General features: G+C 44.4%; 1 protein-coding gene across 2 annotated transcripts in view; it reads right to left on the reverse strand.

Annotated features, from left to right (window-relative positions):
- The window catches only part of wscd2 (WSC domain containing 2), a 300,323-nt gene that overhangs the window by 88,731 nt on the left and 197,410 nt on the right, over window positions 1-14,182 (reverse strand). For both annotated transcript variants that reach the window (XM_041201991.1, XM_041201992.1), the window contains exon 6: window positions 5,079-5,243. In XM_041201991.1, coding sequence (XP_041057925.1) covers window positions 5,079-5,243 — 165 coding nt within the window. The remainder of the gene's footprint in view (window positions 1-5,078; window positions 5,244-14,182) is intronic.

Raw genomic sequence — 14,182 nt, forward strand, 5'->3', positions numbered from 1 at the left:
TGGCATTACCATCACTGAATCTCCCACCATCAACATCCTGGGGGTTACCACTGACCAGAAACTGAACTGGACTAGCGATATAAATACTGTGGCTACAAGAGCAGGTCAGAGGCTAGGAATCATGCAATGGGTAGCTCACCAGACTCCCCAAGTCTGTCCACCATCTACAAGGCACAAGTCAGGAGTGTTAAGGAATACTCCCCGCTTGCCTGGATGAGTGCAGCTCCCACAACACTCTATAAGCTTGACACCATCCAGGACAAAGCAGCCGGCTTGATTGGCACCACATCCACAAACATTCACTCCCTCCACTACCAACACAGCAGTGTGTACCATCTACAAGAATCACCGCAGGAATTCACCAAGGGCAGGATCCTCCGACCCACTCGCCGATGTGTAAAATGATGCAGGACAATATCGGGTGGAACTCCCGATGCCATTTTATGTCATTTCCATTTTCAGCTCTGGCAGGCTTTGGAAAAAGCATGAAGCCTCATCCACGGCCGGGGTGAGGTTTCATGAGGGTATTTCAATTTTTATTGAAGATTTCAATAAAAGTTATGGGCTTGTCCCAACACATGCGACAGTGTCACATGATGAGATATGTCAGGGAAATTTTTTTACCATTTGTATTACAAATTTTAATTCCGAGCCGATCTCCCTGAGGCAACACTTAGCCTCAGGGAGATGAGTGCGCTCTTTCACGCACATGCGGATGTCACGCTGGGTGGGCCTTAATTGGCTGGCCCACATAAAATGGTGTCGATCGGAGGCACACCTGCCAGCTCTTGCTCCGCACTTCCCTCCCAAAGGGGGGAAATTTTTCCCCAAGGGTCCTTAGACAGCACCTTCCAAACCCACGACAACTACCATCTAGAAGAACAAGGGCAGCGGATAGATGGGAACATCACCACCTGGAGGTTCCCCTCCAAGTCACACGCCATCTTGGCTTGGAAATATATCGCCGTTCCTTCACTGTCGCTGGGTCAAAATCCTGGAACTCCCTTCCTAACAGCACTGTGGGTGTCCCTACACCACATGGACTACAGTGGTTCAAGAAGGCAGTTCACCAATACCCTCTCAAGGGCAACTAGAGATGGGCAATAAATGCTGGCCAAGCCTGTGACACCCACATCAGTTGAAAGATTAATAAAAAAACTCCTTCACACAGGCTTCACGGGGATAGAGAGAAACAACAGATTTCTGATCCTCTCCCCTGAAAGTGGCAGGGACTGTTGCAAACAGGAGTGCAGAGAGAATGCCCTGATTCTATCCTGCCGGTGGAACAGGTTGCTTTGTGCCTGAAGGATAGGGAGGGCTGGTGTGGGAGGCTGGTCTTAAAGCGCTGCAATGGACTCAGATCCTGCGTTTGCACATCTCTCACTGATACCGTCCTCGGAGATCAGCCAGAGAATGGCCTCTTCATTCCCTTACTCTGTTCTGGGAGCGGCACCTAGATTTTCCAAGAGAACAAAACTATTTCATTATCCATTTGTTTTACCAACTGTAGAACTCTCCGTATAGTTATCATTAACATACCAGGTTAGACTCGCTATTTATGAAATTGAAGGATTTGGAATATTTCAAACATGTCCGGATTTCAGACTATTCTAGTTTTCGGAGAGCCGGATCTTGGACGTCCAACCTGGAATGATTTATTGGTAATCTGAATGTGCGCTGGGGCAAAATGCAAAGCGTGAGCCAAGTGAGCAGAGCAGGTTGGATGGAGCAGTGGATTATTAAACTGTCCATTTTAGTGGCCCAAAAAATCCCAGTACGTATATTGGGGAATGCAAAGGTCACTTCTCTGGTTGCTGTGTGATGCTAAATGCAATAAGCCTGTGCAGTGCTAGTCCGATTACTAGCGAACATAGAAAATTAGCACCAACAGTGATAAAAATGATCTCGTTCAATGAGATTACTTACATTGGTGCAATCCAGGCACTTAAAGCAACTTGCACTTATATAGCACCTCTAACACAGTAAAACATCCCCAGGCAGTTCACGGAAGTGATATCAAACAACATTTGATACCGGACCACTTATTAATGTACTAGGACAGGTGACAGAGAGATTGGTTTACTGTAGATTGCAGAACACAAGTCAACCCGGCATATAAAACAACTCCAACTTTTTGGTGCCAAAGATCGTGCTTTTGCACATACCTGGTGTAAAAGTCGACCCTCTCCCCTTTTCAGCTACAAAACGCTACACTTGTGTTTTATTCCAGATTTATTAATTGAATTTAAATTCATCTATCCATGCAGGGACCTAAACTCAGGTCACTGGAGATACATTAGTCCATGATTACTAGTCCAGGCACATTACCACTGTCCCCGTCAGATGAAGAGTTAGCCTTTTTTGGGATGTATTAAAGGTGCAAATAGTTGCTGAGAGAATATTCTAGAGTTTAGGGCCTAGGCAGCTGAAAGCATGGCCGCCAATAGTGGAGTGATTAAAATCAAGAATGTGCAAGAGGTCAGAATTAGAGGAGCGCTGATATCTTGATGGGTTGTAAGGCCGGAGAAAGGTACAAAGATCGGGAGGGGTTAGGCAATATCACAGAATCACAGTGCAGAAGAGGGTCTTCGGCCCATCGAGTCTGCACCGACACGTGAGAAACACCTGACCTACCTACCTAATCCCATTTACCAGCACCTGGCCCATAGCCTTGAATGTTATGATGTGCCAAGTGCTCATCCAGGTACTTTTTAAAGGATATGAGGCAACCTGCCTCCATCACCCTCCCAGGCAGCGCATTCCAAACCGTCACCACCCTCTGGGTAAAAACGTTTTTCTTCACATCCACCCTAAACCTCCTGCCCCTCACCTTGAACTTATGCCCCCTCGTGACTGACCCTTCAACTAAGGGGAACAACCGCTCCCTATCCACCCTGTCCATGCCCCTCATAATCTTGTACACCTCGATCAGGTCACCTCTCAGTCTTCTCTGCTCCAATGAAAACAACTCAAGTCTATCCAACCTCTCTTCATAACTTAAATGTTTCATCCCAGGCAACACCTTGGTGAATCTCCTCTGCACCCCCTCCAGTGCAATCACATCCTTCCTATAATGTGGTGAGCAGAACTGCACACAGTACTCCAGCTGTGGCCTCACCAAGGTTCTATACAACTCCAAAATGACCTCCCTACATTTGTAATCTATGCCTCGATTGATAAAGGCAAGTGTCCCATATGCCTTTTTCACCACCCCACTAACATGCCCCTCTGCCTTCAGAGATCTATGGACACACATGCCAAGGTCCCTTTGGTCCTCAGAGCTTCCTAGTGCCATGCTGTTCATTGAATACTTCCTTGTCAATATGTAGTGACACAATATTACGAGCCATCAAAATAAAACAAGTAACAAGTGTTGATCCATGGAATTTTCTATTACTATCATTCAGAGGAGGTGGAGATGGTATAATGGTATTGTCAATGGACTAGTAATCTAGAGACCCAGGGTAATGCTCTGGAGGATATAAGTGGAGTATAAGCAGAGACCCAGGTTTGAATCCCACCACAGCAAATGGTGAGATTTGAAGTCCATAAGAAAAATCTTGAATTAAAAGTCTAATTATGACCATGAAACAATTGTTGATTGTCACTAAAAACCCATCTGGTTCACTAATGTCCTTTAGGGAAGGAAATCTGACGTCTTTACCTGGTCTGGCCTACGTGTGACTCCCGACCCACAGCAATGTGGCTGACTCTTACATGCCCTCTGAAATGGTCTAGCAAGCCACTCAATTCTCAAGGGCAATAAGGGATGGGCAATAAATGCTGGCCTGGCCAGTGATGCCCACATCCCATGAACAACTTATAAAAAAAACTCCCTCAACCCCAGCTCAATCCTTGCAGTCAGGGGAAAAGGCAAAGAAACACAGGGAAACATCCTTATGCAAAACCAATGGAAAATTCCTCTCTGACTTGCAAAGGCAATCAGCCAATCCCAGTGACTGGGTGACATGAGATCTAATGATCCACCTACCTTATGTGTAGACAATGTTAGTCATTCTCAGGGACTCAATAAACTGCCTTTGAGCTTTTCCAAGACTGGGACTAAGAAAAGGCTATTCTCTTGCTTTATTTTATGTCTAAAGGCCAGGCTATATTTAACGGGAGCGCTATAATTTATAGGAGCCATTATCCAGCCCTGTATTGTAATTTTCTCAATCCCTTCAATTGTTTGTGCTAAATTTACAAATATTCACCTCCCTTGACTCATTGAACATGGGATGTCATGTGTCCGCAGCAAATTCAGGTGGAGTTAGAAGGAATGTGCTTCCAATTTTGAAGTCATCCACTCTGTCTTCAATTTGGAAATCAACCTTTGAATTTATATTATTATTTATAGTAAAATAGCAACGCTTGTGGTGATCTGGGAAGTAAATTTGTTTGGGGCATAGGCGGAGGGGCTAGGAGGTACAAAGCTGAGTACCACAGCACCACCACTGGTGGGAGGATGGGTTTACACCAGCAGTTTCTATTACAAACGTCGGCAAGGATTTACGAACGTGAGAGTAACCTGACAATAGGGAGCAAGATTTTGCAGGCATGAAATACAATAATGCATAACTGGGCTGAATATCAGGTCTGGGAGCTGACTGAGGGGCAGCACCCACACATAACGGATAGCTGATCAGGCCCACTTGAGGCTAATTAAAGGAAATTTCCAGTTGGACTCCAGGTTCCTGCAGGGGGGGGGAGTGGGGGCCAGTTTAAGTGCCTGGGCGCCATGTCCCAGTAGCAGGCCTCAAGGCCCTCCCTGCCTTCCTGGGTGCAGTAGCAGCCACAGGGCCACCCTGTAGAGGGGTCCACATCCCCACGCTGGTGGCCTGGCTGCAAAGGACTTGTTTTTTAATTTCGAATTTTAAAAAGTTGGAGAAATTTTGAAGCACGCTCTCTCTTACTTTCCACAACAACCAACAGTGAACACGCATGGCATTTGTTTTAAAACCGCCGTTCTGCTTACTTAACACAAGAAAAGCTTCAAGAGACCGTACTCGGCTCTTAAGTGTTTTGTCCATCCCGGAAAGGATGCCCCCGAGGTCATTTTCCTTTACCAAGGATCCTACCTTTGTTGTAGAGTGAGCCATCAAAGTAGTAGCTGCCGGTATAATAGCCTGTGGTGAGTTCCAAGAGGTGACGACCCCATGTGTTTCCTGCTCCTGGGAAACTAGCCAAGGCCACAAGGCGTTTCGAGCGAGTGGGCAAAAAACTTCTGTCCATGCAACGGTTATCTGGAAAGAACAATTGTACATGAATTGTGTGTACCATCTACAAGACGCACTGCAACAACTCACCAAGCTTCCTTCGCCAAACCCTTGACCTCTACGACCTAGAAGGACAAGGGCAGCAGAAGCATGGGAAAACCACCAAGTCACATGCCACGCTGACATGGAGCTACATCATTGTTCCTTCACTGTCGCTAGGTCAAAATCTTGGAATAATGTCACGACTGAACCTTAACCTCCAACTCCACCTTTCCGTACTATCCATATATCCTTGATTCCCTCAGTATCCAAAAATCAATCAGCTCTGAAGAAGGACTCAAAACGTTAACTCTGTTTCTCTCTCCACAGATGCTGTCAGACCTGCTGAGTTTTTCCAGCATTTTCTGTTTTTATTCCAAAAATATATTGATCTCTGACTTGAATATACTCATCAACTGAATGTCCACAGTTTGATGTGGTAGAGAATTCTGAAGGTTCATAACCACTTGAGTGAAGATGTTTCTTCCCAACTCACTCTAAATGGCTGACTCCTCATTCTAAATCTCTAACCTCTAGTTCAAGGCTTCCCATTCAGGGTCAATATCCTAATTCCCACTGAGAGAAGCCCCTTAAAATGTTATATGTTTCAATGAGACCACCTCTCATTCTTCTAAACTCAAAGGAATATAGGTCTAGTCTACTCAAGTTCCCTTCTTAGGCCAATGACTAGCTAGTTTACTCTCAAATCCTATATTCTCTTTCTTTATTGGTTTCTATGTCATCTTTTGCTGATTTTTAAACCCCTCACTACCCTCAAGCTTACTACTCTTTTTGGCAATAATATAAACCTCTTCCTTTCTTCCAATACCATCTTTAACTCCTTTAATTAACCATGTTTGGACCATTTTTCTTTTGGGTTTTTTAATTTCTTAAGGAAATGTATCAGCAGAGTAGATCAGGAAGGGACAGAGAGTTTAATAGGTAATAAGGCAATTGCAATTTTAATAGTTACAACTTTTAATTTCTTAAGGAAATTTTGAATTTATTCATTAAATCTTTGGTTGTCTTTCTACTATTCTACCTTTTAGTTTCCCAATCAGCCAACTCACCCCTCATAACCTACACAGGTTGCTTTGTTCAGATTTAAGGCTTCATTTTCAGACTTAACTAAGTCACTCTCAAACTCAACATCAAATTCCATCATATTATGATCACTCATCCCCAAAGTCTCTACTCCTGCAAGGTTATTAATTAACTCTGTGTCATTGCACAAAACTGGATTTAAAATAACCTGTTCCCTGATGGTTCCTTCACATACTAAACTAGAAAACTATTTTGAATGCATTCCATGAACTCCACATTATTATTGCAAAAATTCTACTGTTAGGGGGTTTATAATTTACTCCCAATATTGTTTCTTGCCCTTGTTGTTACTTAGTTCCACCCAAACTAATTCACTATCTTAATTTTCTGAGATAAGATCCCACCTTTCTATTGTCTTCATCACCAGGGCAAACCCTCCTTTTTTATTTTGTCTATCGCTTCTAAAGTCCAATACTCTGGAATGTTTAATTCTCAATCTTGGTCACTCTCTAATCATTTCTCCTTAATGGCTATTAAATCAAGCCTATTAATTTCTATTTATGTTATTAGTTCATCTATTTCATTGCAAATATGTCATGCATTCAGATACAGTGCCTTTAGCTTTAACTTTTTTTCATTTTTCCCTCATGTTACCTTAGTCCGGAATACCCTATTACCTATTACGCTCTCTGTCCCTTCCTGATCCACTCTACTGATTTTACCTTATTTGCTACTCTCCTCTACAGCCTTGCTTTATTGCTTTTGAATTTAATGTTTCCTGACTGTTCCCACCTCCAACTGCACCTCCCCACCACCCCCCCAACCCCCCCAACATCACCCCCACAACTTCATTAATTTAAAGCCTTATCAACTTCTCTAGTTATTCTATATGCCAGGATATTGACCACAGCCCAGTTTAAGTGGAGTCCATGCCAACGGAAACAGCTCACTCTTTATACCATGGCCGGAATTTTCCAGTCCCCCCCCCGCCCAATCTCCGCGATGGGGCCAGCAAGCCATTGAAATCTCCATTCACAACAGCAGGACCAGAAGACCCCCTCCGGCATAAGGGGCTGGAAAATTCCGGCCCACATCTCTAAAGATAATGCTCTCCCCCAAAAGGCAGTGGATGCTCAGGGAATAATTAGAACGTTCAAGACCATGGTTGTTGGATTTTTCTTGGGTAAGGGTATTGAGGAGTGTGGAGCTAAGGCAGGTAAATGGAGTTAAGCCTCAGATCAGCCGTGATTTAGTAGAATGGGAGAGCATAGGTGTGAGGGGATGAATGGCCTACTCCTCTTACTATGCTCCTAAAACAACTGCACAGCAAAAAGTCTTTTTGGAGAACCAATCAGCTCTTCTGCAGTGCCTGTGATTAAAGCTTTTAATGTTAGCCACTAATATTCACGTGAAGTGTCTTCCATCAACAGGGGCCTAAGGTCAAGGCCTTATTAGCCCGGGCCAATGGAAACGCTTTGGATCTTCTCGATCAGTATGATTCAGTATCACAGCACATGGAAACATTTGACCAATGACCCATCAGAGAACTGAAAATGGAAGAAGTCACAGGCTTTGCTTAAGTTGTCAGCCCATCTAAGACAAGGAATTGCATTTATATAGCGCCTTTCATGATCACAGAATGCCTCAAAGTGTTTTAGAGCCAAAAGGGAGTTTTGAAGTGTAGTGACTGATGTAATGTGGGAAATGCGGCAACTAATTTGTACAGAGCAAGCTCCCACAAAGAGCAATCTGATAATGAGCAAATAATTTGTTTTAGTGATGCTAGTTAACCAGGACGGAGCAGAGAACTCCTTGCAACTTTTGTTGCTCCACCAGCAGCGATCGTGCCTTCCTCTGGGCCCTAAGCTCCACAATATTTTTCAGTTAACCACTTTGGCTCTCTACCTCTCTTCTCCATGAAGATGCTCCTTGAAAACTACATCTTTGTTCATCTGTCCTAACATCTCCTTAGGTGGCTCATTGTCAAATATGTCTATGAAGTGTCTTAGGACATCTGACTATGTTAAAGGCGGATATCATTTTAGGTTGCTATCCTTATGTCCATCTGAGAGGGCGGGTGGAGCTACAGTTTAACCTTTCATCTGAAAGGCAGACCCTTTGACTGGTTCAGCTCTCCCTCATTACTGCTCCGAATAGTCAGCCAACATTATATGCTGCTGCCTCCGGAGTGGGGTTTGAATCTAATCCATCTGACTCGGAGGCAAGAGCATTAGCAATGAGTCGCAGCATCCACTGGCAACTATGCAGAAAGGAGTCCGGGGGCAGAATTCTTCCCTCATCGGACGGGCGTGCACACCCAACCCGAATGGGAGGCAAACAGTGCGTGAGGAGGTTGGGTGAGTGTCCCGACATGATCACCTGATATTTTGGTTGGGACGCGCACACAGAGTTGGCAGTGTGCCCGCCAACAATTAAGAAGGCTGTTAAGCCCATTAATTAATGAATTAATTAAATTGAATTTTTCCTTTCCGCACAACCTCATGGTTGGCGGGTGGGTGAATAGGCCCGAGGGCCTTTGCATTTTTTTGCGAAACCTCATCCACAGGCGGGATGAGGTTTCGACCAGTGATTAAAAAAAAAGAAACTTTTAAGACTCATCTTTAACATGTCCCTGCGCGTGTGACAGAGTCACATGAGGGGATGTTTTCCTTATTTTTCAATTGTTTATTTTTAATACTTTAAAAGTCTTCAGCTCCCTGAGACAGCCCTGCGCCTTCAGGGAGCTTTCATTGTGTGCACCCGCGTGCATGCGCTGACTTCCACGAGGGGAAAATCTTCCCCCAGAAGTTTTCTGTGAGTGTTGATGACACTCACCTTGTGGAAATCCACTGAATGAAGGATATTAGTGTTGAAGCCACAATGACAGGATTTTAATGGTCATTTGGTGGTACAGAACTTGGGTGTTGCCGCAAAACGAAACATGTCCAAGCTTTTCGTCTTGCACTCATCAGGACACTTTGCAAGAATACCAAATAAAAAGGGAAAACAACAATTTATACTGCATGTGAAGAGAGTGCTGAGTGGTTGGCAAGTGGCGTCGCCATGGAGAATGCACCAGTGATGGTGACTGACTGTTAACTGCCAAGCATTGTTTGATATTTAAACCAGGCAGCTTGCCCCTGATTGGTCAAGGCATTGCCCTGAGGAATGAGTCAGCAAATGGCTGTTACTTATTTTGTTTAGCTGAAACAGGTGTGTACATATTCTTTCTACCTGCAAAGAATAGTTTGTGGAATTCTTTGCCACAGAGGGCTGTAGAGGTTGGGTCGTTAAGTCTATTCAAGGCTGAGATAGACAGACTTTTAATCAGTAAGGGAATCAAGGGCTATGGGGAAAAGGCAGAAAAGTGGAGTTGAGGATTATCAGATCCTCATGATCTCACTGAGTGGCAGTGCAGACTCGATGGGCCAAATGGCCTACTTCTGCTCCTATGTCTTATGGTCTTATTAATGTTCTTTTCCTCAGAGAACCATTGCAGTGGAAATTCCTTTGAAAAAGCATTTCCATTAATTAAGTCCAACGCTTTCGATCCTATAGTTAGGCCAAATCTCCTGATGCTGCTCATTCAGAGGGAGTCGTGCACTTCAGTCAAGTGACCGACATGACAGTGGAAGTTTGGACACATATGAAAAATGCTCTTTTAAAGCAACGCTAGTTGGAATGCACAGTCACGCAAAAACAACTTCACAATGATAAACGATCAGATCAAAATGAAAAAAAAAATACAAAATGGAAGTGACACTTTCCAAGATGGACACTAAAAGTGACAGGGGACAATAAAAGGCTACAGAAGCTCATGGGGCACTGTCTCTGTGCCTTGACTGTTCAATATGATTCATTTAAACAGAGTATTTAATTTTTCAATCTGATCCTTCAACATGCTGGAATCCGACTCTTGCTGAGCAAAATAAGAGTTTTTATCATTATCTCATTACCTATGATTCTCTCAGACTTGGCAAGTCTACTAGGGCCCGGCAACAGCTACAACCATCAGCTTTCTGTTAACAGCAGTACCATCCCACTGGACATGACTCTTCTCGCTTTACCAAAAGTACACTAGTCTAGAAATTATATCGCACCCAATTTGATGGAGGCACCTAAAGTGACCAATGTCAGGATCACTGGAGATTGGAGGAATCCATCCTCAAGGCAAGAAAGAGGCTCCTGGCATGAACGATGAGTTACGGATGAAACATAAGAAAGGACATCGATCGTTGGAAGTGCAGGATTACTAGATAAATCTTCATGCAGGTTACAAAGAGAAAATTACAAAAAAACAAGGTGCTGGATTTAATTTTCCCAACGCAGGTCCCGCCTACTAGTTGGAGAAACCCACGTTGCTTCGATGAGGGAAGGCCTGACCTGTCAGGCACTTAACTGGTCAGCTTTGGGTCTTCCCTGGGATTTAGGACCTGGTGGAAAAAATCCCGTCCCCAAGGGTTTGCTTCATGTCGCTGATACCAAAGTGCAGGGTGAGGACCTTAGAAGGAAGTGAGACTCCCCTGGTTAAGAGTCTTGCAGCAGGTTCCAATTGTCAGCCCATTCCCACCGCTGACGAATGGAGGTCAGTTTTCCCATTGGCGGGAATGGATCATGAGGCCTCCCTCGCTATTATGCTGGCCCGCCCGCAATGTAGCCTGCTCTGGCAGTGTCCGTTATAACCCAGCAAGGTGGAAGCAGAGTATGAAGGGTTGAGGGTGAGAGTTCATCAGGTATAATGGTATCGGTGATGTTCTCCTCCAATCAAGTTTTCTAATGAAATCAGAAAAGGAAGAGTCTAGAAGTATTAAGGACCAGCGTCTTTACAGATATATTTAAAATGTCACTTGGCAACCAGCAGAATTCTTGCTCCAAGATAAATGCTACTGTTGATACAGTGAAGCAATTATTCATTCAGTAGCTTCAGAGACCATAGCAACAGTACATGGTCAGCCTCTTGCTCTTCAAATGTTACTAGGACCTATCACAATCTCTAATATGTGCTCTGCTGTCTGATCTCAGCACCGGATGGGATTCTACAGTTAGCCTGGACAAGGCTGACCAAACAATCAGGCAGGCTGCCCTGCTTCTGATCATCATCCAGGGGTGAGTGGTGATGTGCCTGCATGTTGGGTGAGGATGGGATTGATCTGACCTCTGGCCTTCCCTTCATGGTCGAATGTCCTGTCAACGATCACAAACTGGCGCTTGGGCGAAATCCTTGTCAGCAGCCACAGAACTGGGACGCAGTGTGAGTTGTGGGGTATAACAGGGGAAAATATGAGAAAGCAATTAAGTCCTGGGGGCTAAATCAACATTTTATTTTCAGGTGAAAGTTGAAAGTGAAGAATTTAAATTGCAAATAAACTCAACCGAGTCTGATCCATATTAAGTGACTGTCACTATTTGTCTACTTAAATGCATTTTGATAGGAACATAAGAAATAGGGGCTGGAGTAGGCTATCTGATCCTTTGAGCCTGCTTCACCAATTCAACAAGGTCATTGCTGATCTCTACTTCGACTCCACCTTCCTGCACCATCCCCATATCCCTTGACCCCCTTAGTATTCAAAAATCTATCGAACTCTGTCTTGAATATACTCAATGGCTGAACATCCACAGCTCCCTGAGGTGGAGAAATCCAAAGATTCACAACCCTTTAGGTGAAGAAATCTCTCCTCAACTCAGTCCTAAATGACCCACCCCTTATCCTGAGACTCTGATGCCATCACAGCCAAGGGAAACATTTTCTCAACATCTACCTTTGTTAAGACAGAAAACAAGTCAATGTTCTGTTGAAAAAGATTGTCCTCCATTTTGGCGACTCTATGATTCTACCAGGAAGCCATGTTGACAGGAAGCAGGAATCAGAAGCAGGGCAGCAACACTGTAAGCCAAACTCTCTGACCTGCGCTGCCTGTGGACAATGGGGCTCAGTGGGACCCTGGCATCACTCATTTTGATCTGCTTCAAAATATTTCTGATTGTAATCAAGAAAATCCTTTACTTTTGCATTGGATGAGCAGGAACTTTCTCCAGCCAAATATTGGGCAGGTTGGATGGAAACCAGGCAGGTTTGGATCCCACCCCAACCTTACCTCTCTGGCCACTGTTTTCATGCTCCTCACTGGGAACTGTCTGAAGCAGAGTCAGGCTGTTCACAATCTTGGTGTTGTGCTTGGCTCCAAAATGAGTCTCCTAGCACAAATAATCCAATACTGCCTCCTTCCACCTCCATAATATGACCCAACTGACTCCGACCCTGCTCTACCTCAACTACTGTTGAGGCCCTCATGCACATTTTTAATTCCTCTAGACTTGAATATTCTCATCCTCTTATGGCTGGCCTCCTACTACATAAGCAATTGCTCATCCAAAACTTTGCTGCTGGCATCTTAACTTGCACCAAATCCCGTTCACCCATCACCCCTGCACTTGCTGGTCTACTATAGTTCCTAGTCCCAGCAACAGCTGAATTTTAAAATCCTTATCTGTGCTTTCAAATCCCTCCGTGGCCTCGCCCCTCCCAAACCTGTCAGCTACTCCAGTGCTATAACCCTAGAGATCTCTATGTTCCTTCAATTCTGGTAATATTACATACGCCCACTTTTTATCACTCTATCATTCTTGGCCGTGCTTTCAGCTGCCTCGTCCCTAAGCTCTCGAATTCTCTCTAAACCTTTCTCTCTCTCTCTCTACCCCTCACAAATCCTTTTGCATGAAGTGGGGGGTGGGTGGTGGAGGAAGTGGTTGGTGTGCTACGGGGGGAGGTGGTGGCATAGTGGTAATGTCACTGGACTAGTAATCCACAGGCCCAGGCTAATGCTCTGAGGACATGGGGGGTTCAACTCCCACCACAGCAGCTCATGGAACTTGAATTCAGTTAATAAAAATCTAGAATATAAAGCTAGTCTCAGTGATAGTCACCATGAAGCTATCATCAATTGTAAGAACCCATCTGGTTCACTAATGCCCTTTAGGGAAGGAAATCTGTCATCCTTACCCAGTCTGGCCTATATGTGAATCCAGACCCAATGTGGTTGACTCTTAACTGCTCTCTAAAATAGCCTAGGAAGCCATTCAGTTCAAGGGCAATTAGGGAGGGGCAACAAATGCTGACCTTGCTGGCAATGCTCACATCACATGAAAGAAAAAAGATGCTTCTTAAAACCTACCCCTTTGACCAAGCTTCTAGCTCTCTCCTTCTGTTGTTTCAGCATCAAAATTCCTTTACTGATAATGATCTTGTTAAGGGCCCTGGTAAGCTTTGCTACGTCAAAGGTTCTATATAAATGCAACGTGTTATTGTTGCTTGGTTCTCACTCACCGTCTGTGAAATCATTCCACCCCCTCAGTTGGATTGCAATCTCAAGGTCTTTATCTTCAGCTTATTATCTGTCAGCTATGGTTCTATCGGTAACACTCTCGCCTCTGAGTCACAATGGGCTCATGTCCTGCTCCAGGGATTTGAATACATAATCTAGACTGACACTGGATCCCAGTATTGAGAGAGAGCTGCAATGTCCGGGACGCTGTCTTTTGGCTGAGACATTAAATTGGAGGCATCGTCTGCCTTCTGTACTCAAAGGGCAATGGGGTGGGGGAGGTGGGGGTTCTCCTTGTTGTCCTGGTCAATATTTATCCTTCAACCAGCATCACTAAAACATATTATCCACTAGTTATCATTTTTGTTGCTTGTGGGAGCTTGCTGTGCTCAAACTGACTACTTACCGATTTTCCTACATTACAACAGCGACTACACTTCATGGGCTGCAAAGTGCTTTGCTTCAAGCTGAGGCTGTGAAAGTCGCTATATAAATGCAAGCCTTTTCTTTTAATATTTCGACACATACTTTCGTCAAATGCTAAATTTGGAAAGCAGC

This window comes from Carcharodon carcharias, chromosome 13 (genome assembly GCF_017639515.1).
Source record: "Carcharodon carcharias isolate sCarCar2 chromosome 13, sCarCar2.pri, whole genome shotgun sequence".
In the NCBI taxonomy this organism is placed as follows: domain Eukaryota; kingdom Metazoa; phylum Chordata; class Chondrichthyes; order Lamniformes; family Lamnidae; genus Carcharodon; species Carcharodon carcharias.